The sequence below is a fragment of the Falco punctatus genome (genome assembly GCF_963210335.1).
Source record: "Falco punctatus genome assembly, chromosome: 10".
Lineage (NCBI taxonomy): Eukaryota > Metazoa > Chordata > Aves > Falconiformes > Falconidae > Falco > Falco punctatus.
This window is the reverse complement of record NC_137590.1, coordinates 19850481-19863530: the sequence shown is the minus strand read 5'-3', so window position 1 is coordinate 19863530 and position 13050 is coordinate 19850481. Positions and strand designations below refer to the sequence as shown.

Sequence of the window (13050 nt, the reverse complement as noted above, 5' to 3'; positions counted from 1 at the left end):
TTATTTTTGCAATAGCCCACCTAAACTCACAGAGAGCTCTACAGAACTCCTTACAACCATAAACTCAGATGACATTCCTCCTTCCAAGGCAGAGACCGAATCCCAGTCATGAACTCAGAACTCGCACTGACAGCAGAAAACGTCTCACAGAAGTCTCAAATAGTTGATTAAAGAACAACTTCATGGAAAGGGCAAAAACATAAACCCACCACAGATCATTATTTATCTTAAAATAATACTAAAATCCCCCTTAAGTATTTACTGAGTTTCTAACTTCACCCTTCACACACCAGCTGTTCACTAAACCACGCTTGTTACAATACAGAATATTAAGCCTTCAGCCTCCAAAGCCTTAAGCACAGTGACTGGACTATGGTCTTTGACGGGGTATTAGTCACTGAAGAAACACAGGTCTAAACCTCAGTCTCTTAAGAATTTACAAAGATTTATGTATTTACTTACTGTTTCTTAGACTCCAAAGAAGCATGCTATCCTGATCTAATAATGAAAATGGTATTCGATAGATCATAATGCCAGAAAGGTCCATTATGATAATCCAGTACAATCTTCTGCCATGGATTTTATCCAGAGATTGCAATGCTTGACTGGAGTTAGAACTTAACCTCTAAGTGCTTTTTATCTCTAACATCAAACTCAGTACTATAAAACAAAACCCAACAAACATATGCCAAGTGCGCAGTTTACAAGTACTCCATTAAAATGCTCTTACTATAAAAAAACCAAAAGTGACAGTAAAGCAAGTTGTCCTGTTTCTTACACTGGAATAAATCCAGTTATTTTACTGCTAGATCTACCTCAGATTTAAATTAATGTAAAAGACAAGATCATTTGAAAGCACTGTGAAGAATTATGTGAATACTACTAATTTACAATTCCTACAGGGAGAAGAATAAAGAAGTTATTTCAAGCTTTTTTGCATCCAGATAAAACCATTTGTGGTCTTACAACTGCAAGAAAAGCCATTTAGAAGATTCACTGACTTGTGTCAGGTAAAATACTAGTGACAGACTGTCACAGGAAATCACAGGATACCTTTATGTGTGGTTTTATTCCATTTTCAGACTTAAAAAATGCATTCAATTATTGACAGAATTGATCTGAAAGACAGGAACAACAAAAGAGGCAACAGAAGCCAACCCTTCTGTGGCCAGTAACTGCTTGGTATTACACTACACAAGCGTTATCATAACTGACCATTTGGTGGTTTGAATATTTATAAGCATTTCCCTGCACAGTCACTCCCGTTTCCATTGAACACCAGCTTCCATTCATTCACTGCAGTTTTTCCAAAGAGGAGATCTCTCTCAAGAAAAAAAAAAAAAAAGCAGGAAAATAAAAAAAAAAAAAAGCTCTGAGAGGGACTTACTCTTCCTCTCCATTTTACACACAGAATCTGTGTGGCAAAAGCACTGAGCAGGGAACAGCTCAAGTGCATGTTTTACTTCACAGAACCACAACATTTCACTCCAGCTTCCCTAAGTAAGGAACAAGAGAGGGAACCACGTCCTCTTTTTGGACCCGGTGACAAGTGCTCCCATGATACGCAAAGAATTATGACAAGTGTTTTGGCAGAGGACAAGATATCCTCATACCCTTACAGTCTTCCACCAAAGAGCTTGTACTTAAAAAAAGTAGATGTCTATGTTTGACTTTTAATGTTACAGTTATGTCTTGTACCAGCACCAAGAGCACATCCCAAAGGGCTCTTCACACTTTTTTCACATACGTTTAGTAACAGTTGGTGGACAGAGGGCAGACAGAACACACAAGAGAGGTTTTGTGAGCGCTGTAATAGCAGCCATCCTCTTACACTGTAATCTGAAGCAGGCTCACCCAATGGGGACAGTCACTGCACTCACCTACTAGTGATCTGAACGGCAACATTATTGCTTTTGTATAGGATAACTGCAGGAAATCAATGCACCCAAGGATCAGAAGTTGAGTCAGCCCTTCCCTAACAAAGCACTTCATTACTAACATTCACCTAAGGTATATTTTTTCCCCCATCAAAGAAAATCTGCTCCTTTCCTTTGTCTCAATATGAGATTATCTTTTGAAGAGGACCAAGCCACTTAGTTTTATAGAGTTAAATCAGAAAGGTAATTTATGCATGGGATATCAGACCATAACAATGAAGCCAGCAGAAGTCACGAAACTGTGTGCAGTGCACAGAACAGTTTTCTAAATCGAATGTTTCTCTCAATTTTTCCATGGAAAAAATATGGTACTCTTCAGTGTGACAATGCAAAATAAACACTGCAGCTTCTTAGTAGAACTGTCATGACTTAAGTCTTTCAAACTACTCCTCAGTCCCATAGGAAGACGCCAACATTCCTCTCTCTGCTTATTTGCTTAACTGTTCAAAAAGTCTGCTTTCTAAACAAATTACAGAGGTAAGTACCTTAATGCTATGTTATTCTCATTACTGAGGCACCATCCCAAATATCCACTGTGGCAAGCCAAGCACAAGCTCTTGTTTATTGCACGAGTGTAATTTCAGCACAGGTTTCTGCTGAACTAGAAATAATGATGTTTCCCCTCTCCAGGCTGTACGTGGGAATTGCATCTTTAAGATGAAACTGCAAAATACTCACTATAATGTAAGTTTTGTTTAAAACAATAGTGGTGTTTTCTGAGGAGCAGCTTGTAAAGCACATTTCACCTTATGATTACAGAGAAGCAGGTTTACATGCCAGTTACAGTAAAATTGCTCAAAACAGCAGCTGGTAAAAAGTCAGCAGACATTTGTTAGGACAACAGGGCTTGGTTTCCCACAGCCTCTGCCCCTTTCTTAAGAATGAAGCAGGAACATTCTTGCCTGGTAAAACCATCATGCCTGCTTTACGCACACACAAACCACAACCAAGATGCAATTCAGATGAAAAACAAAAAAAACCCCAAAGTCCATCAAAATCAATGAATTTACTGCAAAGCTTGTCGGTATGAAGATTAAATATCGTAAAAGCAGTATCTTACCATTAGCATTCTTCCCACAGATGAGATGCTCATAAGGTTGCAACACTCCCCAAAGTTCAGCATCATTGTTGATAACCATCTCCAGGATTTCAGCTGAGATCTCCCCTCCTCCACCATCTGGGCTCTGACTTGCCAAAACCCTAACCTTAATCTCTTCTACCAGGTTTTCCATGCAAGCAGTTAAAGAGATGGCCGCGTATTCATGGATCCTAACTGAGATCCTAGTGTCCACCATCCACCTGAAAAACCTCCCCACTGAAAAGGTGAGGCCACATCTAGCCGATTTACCTTTCCTCAGTCCATCCCCAGCACTCATGCTGTACAGAGAGAGAGCCTTGACAGTCGCCAAGACGCAGCTTTCCGACAATGACCAGCTCTGGATGAGCTTGATAGCGCTCTGCACCTCAAACCTGGTGCACTTGGAGTGCATCACGCTGAGACGCTGAGCTTCCCTGGAGACCCTGATCAAGGCGCGCCTCAGTAACTGTGAGAGACGCCTGACAGCTTCCTGAGAAAAGGTTCTGCTACTGCCATCTCCCTTCCCTTTTCTGAGTATTTTTCCAATGTCTTCATCAGTCCAAGGGTATTCCTCTAGATCCGGCAGCTTAGGACACTTGGAAAAGATATCTGCAACCTCGGGGTCTTCTGGCAGAACGGTGTTCACGGTATCCCAGCTGTTATTCCTACTGTTCATGGAGCCCGAGTAGTACCACCAGTTGCCTCTGTGCTGAGAAGAGGTGAAGGCTTGGGAGTTGGACTTGGAAGAAGAGAGACTAAGAGACCTGCAGGAATCCCCTGCCCCATAACCAGAGTCCAAAGTTAAATCCTCCAGGGTCTTCAGAGTAGAGCTGTATATCCCAGCCATAGGAAAGACCGGTGAAGCCAACCGCCGACAGCACGAAAGGTGAGGCTGGGGCAGATCCCTCCTGCGCCTACCGGGCCAGAGCCGCCTGCCTCGCCAGCGGCGCGGGAGGATTTGCAGCACAGCGGGAAACAGCCCTCCCCGCACGCCGGCTCAGCCGAGGGCCAGCTACCTCCATCCCGCAGGGAGGCTGTGCTCAGCCATCTTCTGCTTCGGAAGGGAGGAACGGCTGGCGGCAGCCGGCGGTCGAGAGCCGCGCCGGGCCGGGCGGGCCGGCTGCTGCCCGGGCAGGGCGCGGGGCCCGCGGAGGGCGCGGGGAGGCGGCGCGGGGCGGGGCGGGCTCCGCGCGAGCCGCTCGACGGGACACTTGGCGGCGGCTCCCACTCAACTTCTCCGCCGCAGGTCTGCCGGGCGCCCCGCCCCGCCGTATGCAAACGACCTGGGGGGAGAAGCACCAATCAACGGCGCCGGCAGAGAGCGTCTCCACCAGTGAAATCCGAGCTGGGCGGGTAGCATGCAAATTGCGCCGGGAGGGGCGGGGCGGGGGGAGGCGAGGACAGCCGGGCAGCGCTCCGCCGGTCCGGGCGCCAGCGAGCATTCCGCTACCGCCGGCCCCGCTCACCCGGGGCGGCCGCCCGCCCTGCCTTGCCCTGCCCCGGAGCACGGCACACGGCCGGGCCGGGCGCTGCGGCGGCTCCCCGAGCCGAGGGTCACGCACGCCCGGTCCCGCGGGGGATCAGAGCCTGAATGGGGGATTGTGCGGGCGGCCGCGAAGCCGGTGTGCCGGCCTTTGAAAGGAGCCTTTGTGCGGCAGCTTACGCGGCCCTGACCTTGAACCGTGAGCGGGGTACGAGCGGGGGGTGCCGGGCTGGTTTCTCCCCTCCCTCCCTCCGCCCCAGCCATGGTCCGGCCCGGGCTGGCGGTGCGGGCCGAGGGCGCCCCCCATCGGCTGCTCTGGGGCACTGAGGCGGCTGCGGGGCGGCAGGAGAAACCGTAACCCCCCGCACCAGGTTCGCCAGTTCTTAGCGTTTAACTTTCAAATGCAGTTTTCACGTCTTTTTACAAGAATTAACATTCCTCTCCCCGCCCCCGGCGCCAAAGATCACAAGCCCGCTACTGTGCAGGGGCTCCCCACCACAAAAGCGCTCAGGCGGGCCCCCTGCCCTTCCGCGGCCGCGGAGCCCTGAATTACATCGGCAGTAGGTGACCGGGATCCGACAGGGAGAGCGAAGGCAGGCCAGAATCCATTTTGTTAGTGCTCTGCCTCATTTTGCTCCTCCACACTGGAAACTGCAGTGACTGCAAATATCTGTCATTTAGCACGCCTCAAGCATTGATTTTTTTCGGCAGCTTATTTACAAACACAGCATTTTACTTCGGCTCTGTAAGATACCCTGAAGCTCTGTGCTCATTTTCTCTCTAAAAACCTGTGAATTTTGGCACTCACAAACCTAAACAACTACTGTGATGGCTTGCACCAAGCAGTTCTCTCTGCCTTGTGTAAATGGCATCCTCCACTTAGAGCAGCCTGGTTGGTATTTCTTATGCTCTTGCAGAGTATACATATTTTTTTCATATAATAGATTCCAATAAAAAATACCCAGTGTTATGTCCTGTTGTCTTTTAGTTGTATGAGGCCAAAAGATTCCACTCAAAGCCGTCTACATTTTTAACAGGAGGCTGACTGCAATGACACCCATTTTACAAGGCAACAATGAACACATCAAACGCTTTGACTTTTCTGTTGTTGTTAAAAAGGAGCCTGGAAATCTGCATTTTAAAATTCTAAAGGTAAATATTTTAGAGTCACACTTGCAGCGCAGCAATATATTCTCAGCCTGCAGTACTTTCCCTTAATGACTACTTGCAACAGAGGAAGTAACAGGGTTGTGTTTGCATACAATCTGACCTAGAGTGCAGTGCTTTCATATGAAGGCCGGAGCTAACAAATACTTTGAGCATATGTTGCTATTGACCACCTATTTGCATGGCTGGCAATTCGCTGTTCCCCAGATTTTTCTCTTATCTGGGATACAAGAGCTTTCCTACTTCAAAAACATTAATCCCTTACCAGGATCGCATTTTGTATTTTTGTACTGTGGTATACATGTTGCTTGGTGTCAATGAAAAAATCTCTCTGAACTGTTACATAGACATTATTTTTCAAGTATTTAATTCATTTTACTTGTGCACTTCTGCTCACAGGATCAAGCCGCTCCTGTTTATACTAAAAGACAAAGTACTTAACAGGGTGTACTAACTTCCCACTAGTGGACCCTCAAAAGCTTTTTTTAACATTACATCTTCTTTTATCTTTCTTAGATCTAAGCCCAACTATAATACAGTGCTCTGCTTTTTCATAGCTTCTCCCCGTGAAAGCAAGAAGCGTAAGTTGTCTGATAAAATCAGACATAATTCAAAGTCATTCAAATTTATTTGAAAATTCTAACACCTCACCACTTTGTTTGTGCTCCACTGTCAGTTCAAAAATACCTATTTCCACTACACAATTCTAATACCTCAGTTGTTATTTTACAGATCAAAGCTAACTCTGCTATTTTGTCATATTTTTCAGGCTTGAGCACTATTTTTAAGCATTTCTAGCCCAGCAAAGGCAACATAGCTGACAGTACACGTGGTAAAGAGGTACCTGAATGTAAGACAAGGCATCACTGATTCAAAGTACACAATTTTAAGTCTCATGCATTCAGTCAATACACTTCTTTTAAAAAGATTATCTTTCCACTCTTGCATCTGTATTTAATCCTTTAGATTAGGTACCATGGACTACTGCAGAGTAATTAACTGTGAATTTGGGTAGTTTACCATGTGGCAGCCAGCCCTGATGTCCCTACATCTCTCCACTGCCTCCTCTAAACAAGGGTACTATAGGTTAGTTCCTTGTCCATATCTCTTCAGATCATACACAGATGACTTCTGTCTTCACACTGACCTCTATGCGAATGGGAAGCAGGCAGTAAAACCAATCTCTGTCACCTCTTTCTCACCAAAAAGCTTTTGTGCCTTGTTTTGCGATGCCTCTTTGCAAAAGCTTTCTCTAAAATTCATTCTGTTCTGTCCACCTCTTAGGATTCATTTCAATCATAAAAGCAAGCATAAATTGACAATGAGAATGGCTTTGTAGTTGGCCAATGGGAACTTGACAGCATTTGGGAAAAATGCAGCTGTGCAAGTACTTGACACATTTCTGCAAATCATTTCTATTCTTTCCCTTTATTGCACTTCTCCCATACTCCCACACAGTTTGTTATTCCTACCATTCCAAGTAATGTAACAATACAAAAATCATCTGGCTTAACAAGCAGTGTCTGCTTTCTTACTTCCCTCACACAGTGTTTTCTCATTGTTAGGAGTTACACCGCTTCCCATTTTCAGAATATCACAGATCATAGTTCCTTACACAATAACACTTTGCCTGATAAATCATTCTGTCCCTCCACTGCAAAGTTATCACCAGCCTATTCCAAAGGGAAACAAACTGGGGAACAGACACCCCCCCAGCACGAAAAGGATATTCCTAATGGATGATTTAAACCTCAAGCTCAAAGGTATCTGTCACAACAAAAACAAAACTGGGGTGGGAGGAATAGGACCAGACAAATAAAGGTTCTCTACTAGCACTTCTCCATTTCATGTGCATTACTTATCCGTGACAGAACAAGTTCATCACATGCTCTGTGCTCTTTCATGTTAATTCACTATCTTTATCAGGGAACGAGAAAGAGCTTCTTTTGTAACATCTCCAAGAACAGCTAAAAGAAGCAAGAAGAGTGGAAGGAAATATTCAAATTATTTTCTTTATATGAAGTAGGACAAAACGGTTCACTTGAAAGTGTATTTGTGTATTTGTAACAAAACTAGCCTATGTTATGAAAATTAAGGTATGTTTCCAGAAAGCAATTACTATCCTGAACTAACACAAAATTGCCAACCCAAACAATCAAGATTACAAGTCATACATCAAAATGTTGATACGAACAACTTAACATTCCTTGATTTATAAGGCACAATAAGTATTGAGCTCTTTATTTATGTGTTTCAATTGGAGCCATTAGGGATTGCAATTTATTTTCATACAATAAAAGTCAATTTTCTATAGACAGATTTTCTCATCATCATTTCTCTCCAGAATTGCAGTGTTAAGAAAGTAGAAGATACCAGAATACTTTCAGGAACATAGGCAGAACAGATAAAGGATGTAATGGTGGAAATCCCATAATAAACAAAAATAGGGCACTCTAAAAGCCCTATTTTTCATCATGTAAAGAGTTCAGACAGAAGTGTTAGTCTAGCTCTGATAAAACTCTATCAAAGTCTGGAGTATAAGAGTCTAATTTTAAAGTACCTCAGAATAGATTAGAATTAAAAAGGATCAGCATTCTCTGATACACAAATAGCAAATCCATTTAAAAAATTGATCAAGCATTTGCTTTATATTTTTAAGGAAACATAACAGTCAAAGCAAATGTAAAGCCCTCATAAACTTAATCTGTACCAAAGACTCCAAATCAGTACTTTTAAAAGTAAAAAATTTAAACTATTGAAAATAGTAACAAAATACACATTAAACCCACAAAATTCAGTGTATTCCTTGAAAATAATATTCACATGTACACTATTGAGCAGCATAAACATCCCTTACCACTAAGTTCAATATCAGCTTTATTTCTCTCACTTGAAGTTAAGAAGATTCAAGCTTTTCCACCAAGAAAAAAAAAAGGGGAGAAGGAGATGGAGAAAAACAAATAAATAGTTAAACTATCCTCAGCAAAAGACTCAAGCTGTTTGAATTGTGCAACCAAAACCCTGAAGTAGTACCTACAGAACACCTGGCTGAGGAGCCGTTTCCAAGCTTTATTCACTGCAGCTGTGGGTGGGAGTGTTAATGAGCCCAAAGGGTCAACAGCTAGCCGGGCTTCTCCATAGGGCATGAACTGCTTTGATGGTCATTGCTAGAAATCTCCTTCTCAAGCTGCTGTCTTGTTTTCAGCAAGTGCTAATTCTGGATGCTCACTGTAAAAATGTGGCATTTTTCCTTATATAGCTACTTAATTTAACTGCATTTTATCTGCAACGTTCAAAACCATCTTTTTTTAATAAACTTTAGCTCTGTTAACAGTTGCTGCCCAATACCTGAAAATCAGTCTAAGCTCACACACTAGAATATGGGGGGGGGGGGGAAGTAGAGATGAAGCATGACTACTGCAGGTGAATCACATATCAGGTCTAAGTCAGATTTTAAAAAAAAAAAGTTTTCTGCATTTAAGAGAATAAATTTTGCATATTTTCCAAGCAACACTGATAGAAGGGTAACATATGTCTGGTGTGTTTTCTACAATACAGCAAAATCCCCATCCAAAGGCCCTCAATATATTGTCTAACTGGAGTTGATGGTCCAGTTCAGCAAGTTACCAAATTGCCACTGCTAACTACACCAACTACCAAGGAGTAATGGAGGTACCAGCCGAAGAAAGACTTTTCCCAATATGTAATGTCAGCTTCTTCCCCCATTCATTTTGCGTAGTATGGCTTTTTCAAAGGTTACAAAACTTAGATTTCAGAATGTGTTAATTGGCAATTCAGAGGTAAATTTACTTGACAGCACTAATTAAAACTTAAAAAGAAAACACAGAATCTCCTGGACAGTAGAATTTCAGACCAAGCCTTTGTTATTCAAAATCCTCAGAAATAATACTATCCCTTGTGTAAACTTTTGACATACTTAGAAGTGACTGAAGTCTACAGAGGGTACACTGAAGAAATCTTCAGGCTTGTTGGTTATAAGTGGTGATCTTACCATCTCCCTATCTTTGTTTTATCTGTGACTTAGACTAAAACTACATGTTGCCATTAACAATTCCACAGAAACACTCCTGCCTAACAAATCCTGCCTAGTTATTTTCTACTAGTCTAATAAAAGACATTACCAGTCCTTATAACTTGCCTCACTGATATCCTTAGCCTGTCAATTAAAACAGAATTTCTATTTAAAAAGAGATCACTATTAATTTTTATTCAGTAAGCTGAGTTTGCTTAGCGTAGGAAATCAGCACAGATTAGCTTTACTGTTATTTGTAATGACACATAAATTACTACTCAAAATTATTACTATCAAGAAATAAGGGGTCACGTCTATCATGACTAACAGTGACTGTTAAGCAAGACCATTTTAAAAACTTTCAATTGCCGATGATTTTATACAACAGCTCGCTTCTGACACATTTTCAAATATGAACAGAACAAGAAACATTGAGAATCCATTACAAAAATCCTTTTTACTTTCAAAACCTGCCTTTTGCAGTAGATTTAATTAGAGAGGTAAGGAACTTGGAGGTAAACCTCTGAGCACATGTACTTCAGATTCCTGAGATGAACTAAAAAGTGGTTTGCTGCTGCTCTATAGATAGCTTAACTGGACAACTTCTCCTGTACTGTGCTCCAGAAATCATTCAGAGCAACTAGCTACAAATTCATCAGCCTCACCTTCATCCTTGGAAAGGGGATGGAACAAATAATCCTGGAAACCATTTGCAAACACATTGAGGGAAAAAGAGTGATTTAGAGTAGTCAGCATTGATTAATGAAAGGGATATGATGCCTGACTTACCTGACAGCCTTCTATGATGAAATCGCTAGCATGATGGATGAGGGAAGAGCAGTTGGTATTGTTTATCTTCACTTCAGCAAGGCTTTTGACACTCGTTCCTGTAACATCCTCACTGGCAAATTGATGAATTATAGCCTAGATAAGTGGTCAGGGAGGTAGAGTTAAAGCTGGCTGAGCTGCTGGGCTTAAAGACTTGTGATCAGCATCACAAAGTTGAGCTAAAGGCCAGTTAGCAAATTGGCAGGTAACAAAACAGTGGGAGGAGTGATTGCTACAGCAGGTGCTGCCATTCAGAGGGTCCTTGACAGGCTTAAGAAATGGTCAAACAGGAATCTCACGAAGTTCAACAAAGGTAGGCACCAAGTCCTGCATCTAGGGAGGAATAACCCCATGCATCAATACATGCTGGGGGCTGAACAGTTGGAAAACAACTTGGAATAAGAAGACTTGGGGATCCTAGTGGGAAACAAGTTGAAAGTGAGCTAGCAGTACATCCTTGTGGCAAAGGTGGCCAACAACATCCTGGGCTGTATTAGGAAAAGCATTGCCAGCAGGTGGAGGGAGGTGATCCTTCCCACTGCTCAGCACCGATGAGATACATCTGGAATGCAAAGTCCAGCTCTGGGCTCTCCAGTTACAGAAGGACTTGGACATAGGAGCCGGTCCATCAAAAAGACACAAAGATGACTAAGGGACTGGAGTTTCTCTCATTTTATGAGAGGCTGAGAGACCCGGGACTGTTGAACCTGGAGAAGGTGCAAGAACATCCTTGTGTATAAATACCTGATGAGGGCAGAGCAAAGAAGACAGCTAGGTTTGTCTCAGTGCGTCCAGTGAAAGAACAAGAAGGAATAGGCCCAAACCGCAATACAAAACATTCCATTTTAATGTTAAAAAACTCTCACCTTTTTACTGTGAGGATGGTAAAACACTGGAACAGGTTGCCCAAGGAGGTTGTGGAGTCTCCATCCTTGGAGATATTCCAAACCTGACCAGACACAGTCCTGGACTACCTGCTTTAGCTGACCCTTCTTTGAAGATTGGACTAGATGATCTCCAGATCTATGTGTGGAAACCTGCTACAGCCCCATGTGCCAGAATACTCACTTATTTGGATATATTTTTTTTTGTTGAAATTGCACTTGTTACTATACCCATTCACTGGCTGCAATATTAACCTATATCATGAGACACTTGATAGAGCAAATTACATGTATAGGTTGCAGTGGATGTGTGTCACGCTTCCTGATATGTGTGCACTGAAATAATGTTCAAGTCCTCAACTCTCTTTCATTATCTAGTAATACAGTACTGACAATAACATTACCAAGAGCCAACCATATGATCACAGAGTCAATGGAAAGAATTTATAATTAAATATTGTATTTTTCATAATCCTTAGCACTCAAGAAGCTATCAGGAAACGAAACAAAATATTATCCTCTAACACTGCTATGAAGCGGATGCCCCAGGACACATCAGTCAATGTTGAGAATAGTGTTTATATAAAATGGAAAACAATGCTGAAAATAATTGAAGACAAATGACAGGGGAAAATGCAAGGGCAAAACCCTTAAAAATGTCTTCTACCTTGTCTGCAATAATTCAGAACCTTAGGACAACAGCTCAACGTTTACTGTGGTACTGACATACATCAGAGTAGCAATAGCTTCCTAGCTGATGAAGGATCTCATTCCACAAGGTTCTTAGCAGCCCTCACAAGGGCTATTAGTGAGCCCTATAGTGACAACTATAGCCACCAGTCTATACAGTGCACAAATTCTGCTTCCCCTTGGTCGTGCTTAGCCAGAGCTTTATTTCCCCAAGGAATACCAGACCCTGTAGGATTAGACAGCTTTGCTGTATCACAGTTAACCTACTGACTCCCTCTTGAGGCTGGCTGTATGGAAATACTGCAACAACTCTGTACTACTGCTCCAGCATGTCTGTCAAATGTGTAGTAATTCAATTCACTGCAAAATGAAGAATGTGCAGGGGAGACATGAATGCCAGCTTTCCCACTGCTGCGTGAACAACTTCTGTTTGACACATTTCATGCAATGGGAGTATATGTGAACACTGACGAGGCACTGCATATGTGACAGTTTCAAACAGATCCCGTCCTACGATATGGCACTATCACCACAAGGTGTCTTGTCTCACAGAGTGATCAACAAGTGCACAATGCCAGGCATACATAACTGTTTACAACAGTTGCACTATTGCCCAGCATAATGTCTAAACTGCATGGTAGTGAAGCCACTGACTTTCTATTTATAAAAGAAGAAACAGAGATCTGCTTGCTTTCCTTATCCCCAGCACAAAGCCTCTGGCAGAGGGAGCACTCCTTTCTGTTCACAATATACACACAAGACAGACACAACATAGTGCACTGTTGCAGACACCTGCTTCAGAAAGACAAAACTTGCCATTTTGCATGAGAAGGAGGTTAAACTTACTCATTTGTAGATCACATTCCCAGAGCAGCACCTGATGAGGTGGCCCATTATGAGACAGAGCGGCTCATCATGATAAGGTGTCATGCCTACCAACCTACGACCTA

General features: G+C 42.7%; 1 protein-coding gene across 1 annotated transcript in view; it reads right to left on the bottom strand.

Moving 5' to 3' along the window:
• Window positions 1-12937, bottom strand: part of ABTB2 (ankyrin repeat and BTB domain containing 2) — a 143632-nt gene extending 130695 nt beyond the window's left edge. Inside the window, exon 1 of the mRNA XM_080404904.1 lies at window positions 2998-12937. Within this exon, the coding sequence (XP_080261030.1) occupies window positions 2998-3862 (865 nt within the window). The 5' untranslated portion in view covers window positions 3863-12937. The remainder of the gene's footprint in view (window positions 1-2997) is intronic.
• Window positions 12938-13050: the final 113 nt, after the last annotated feature.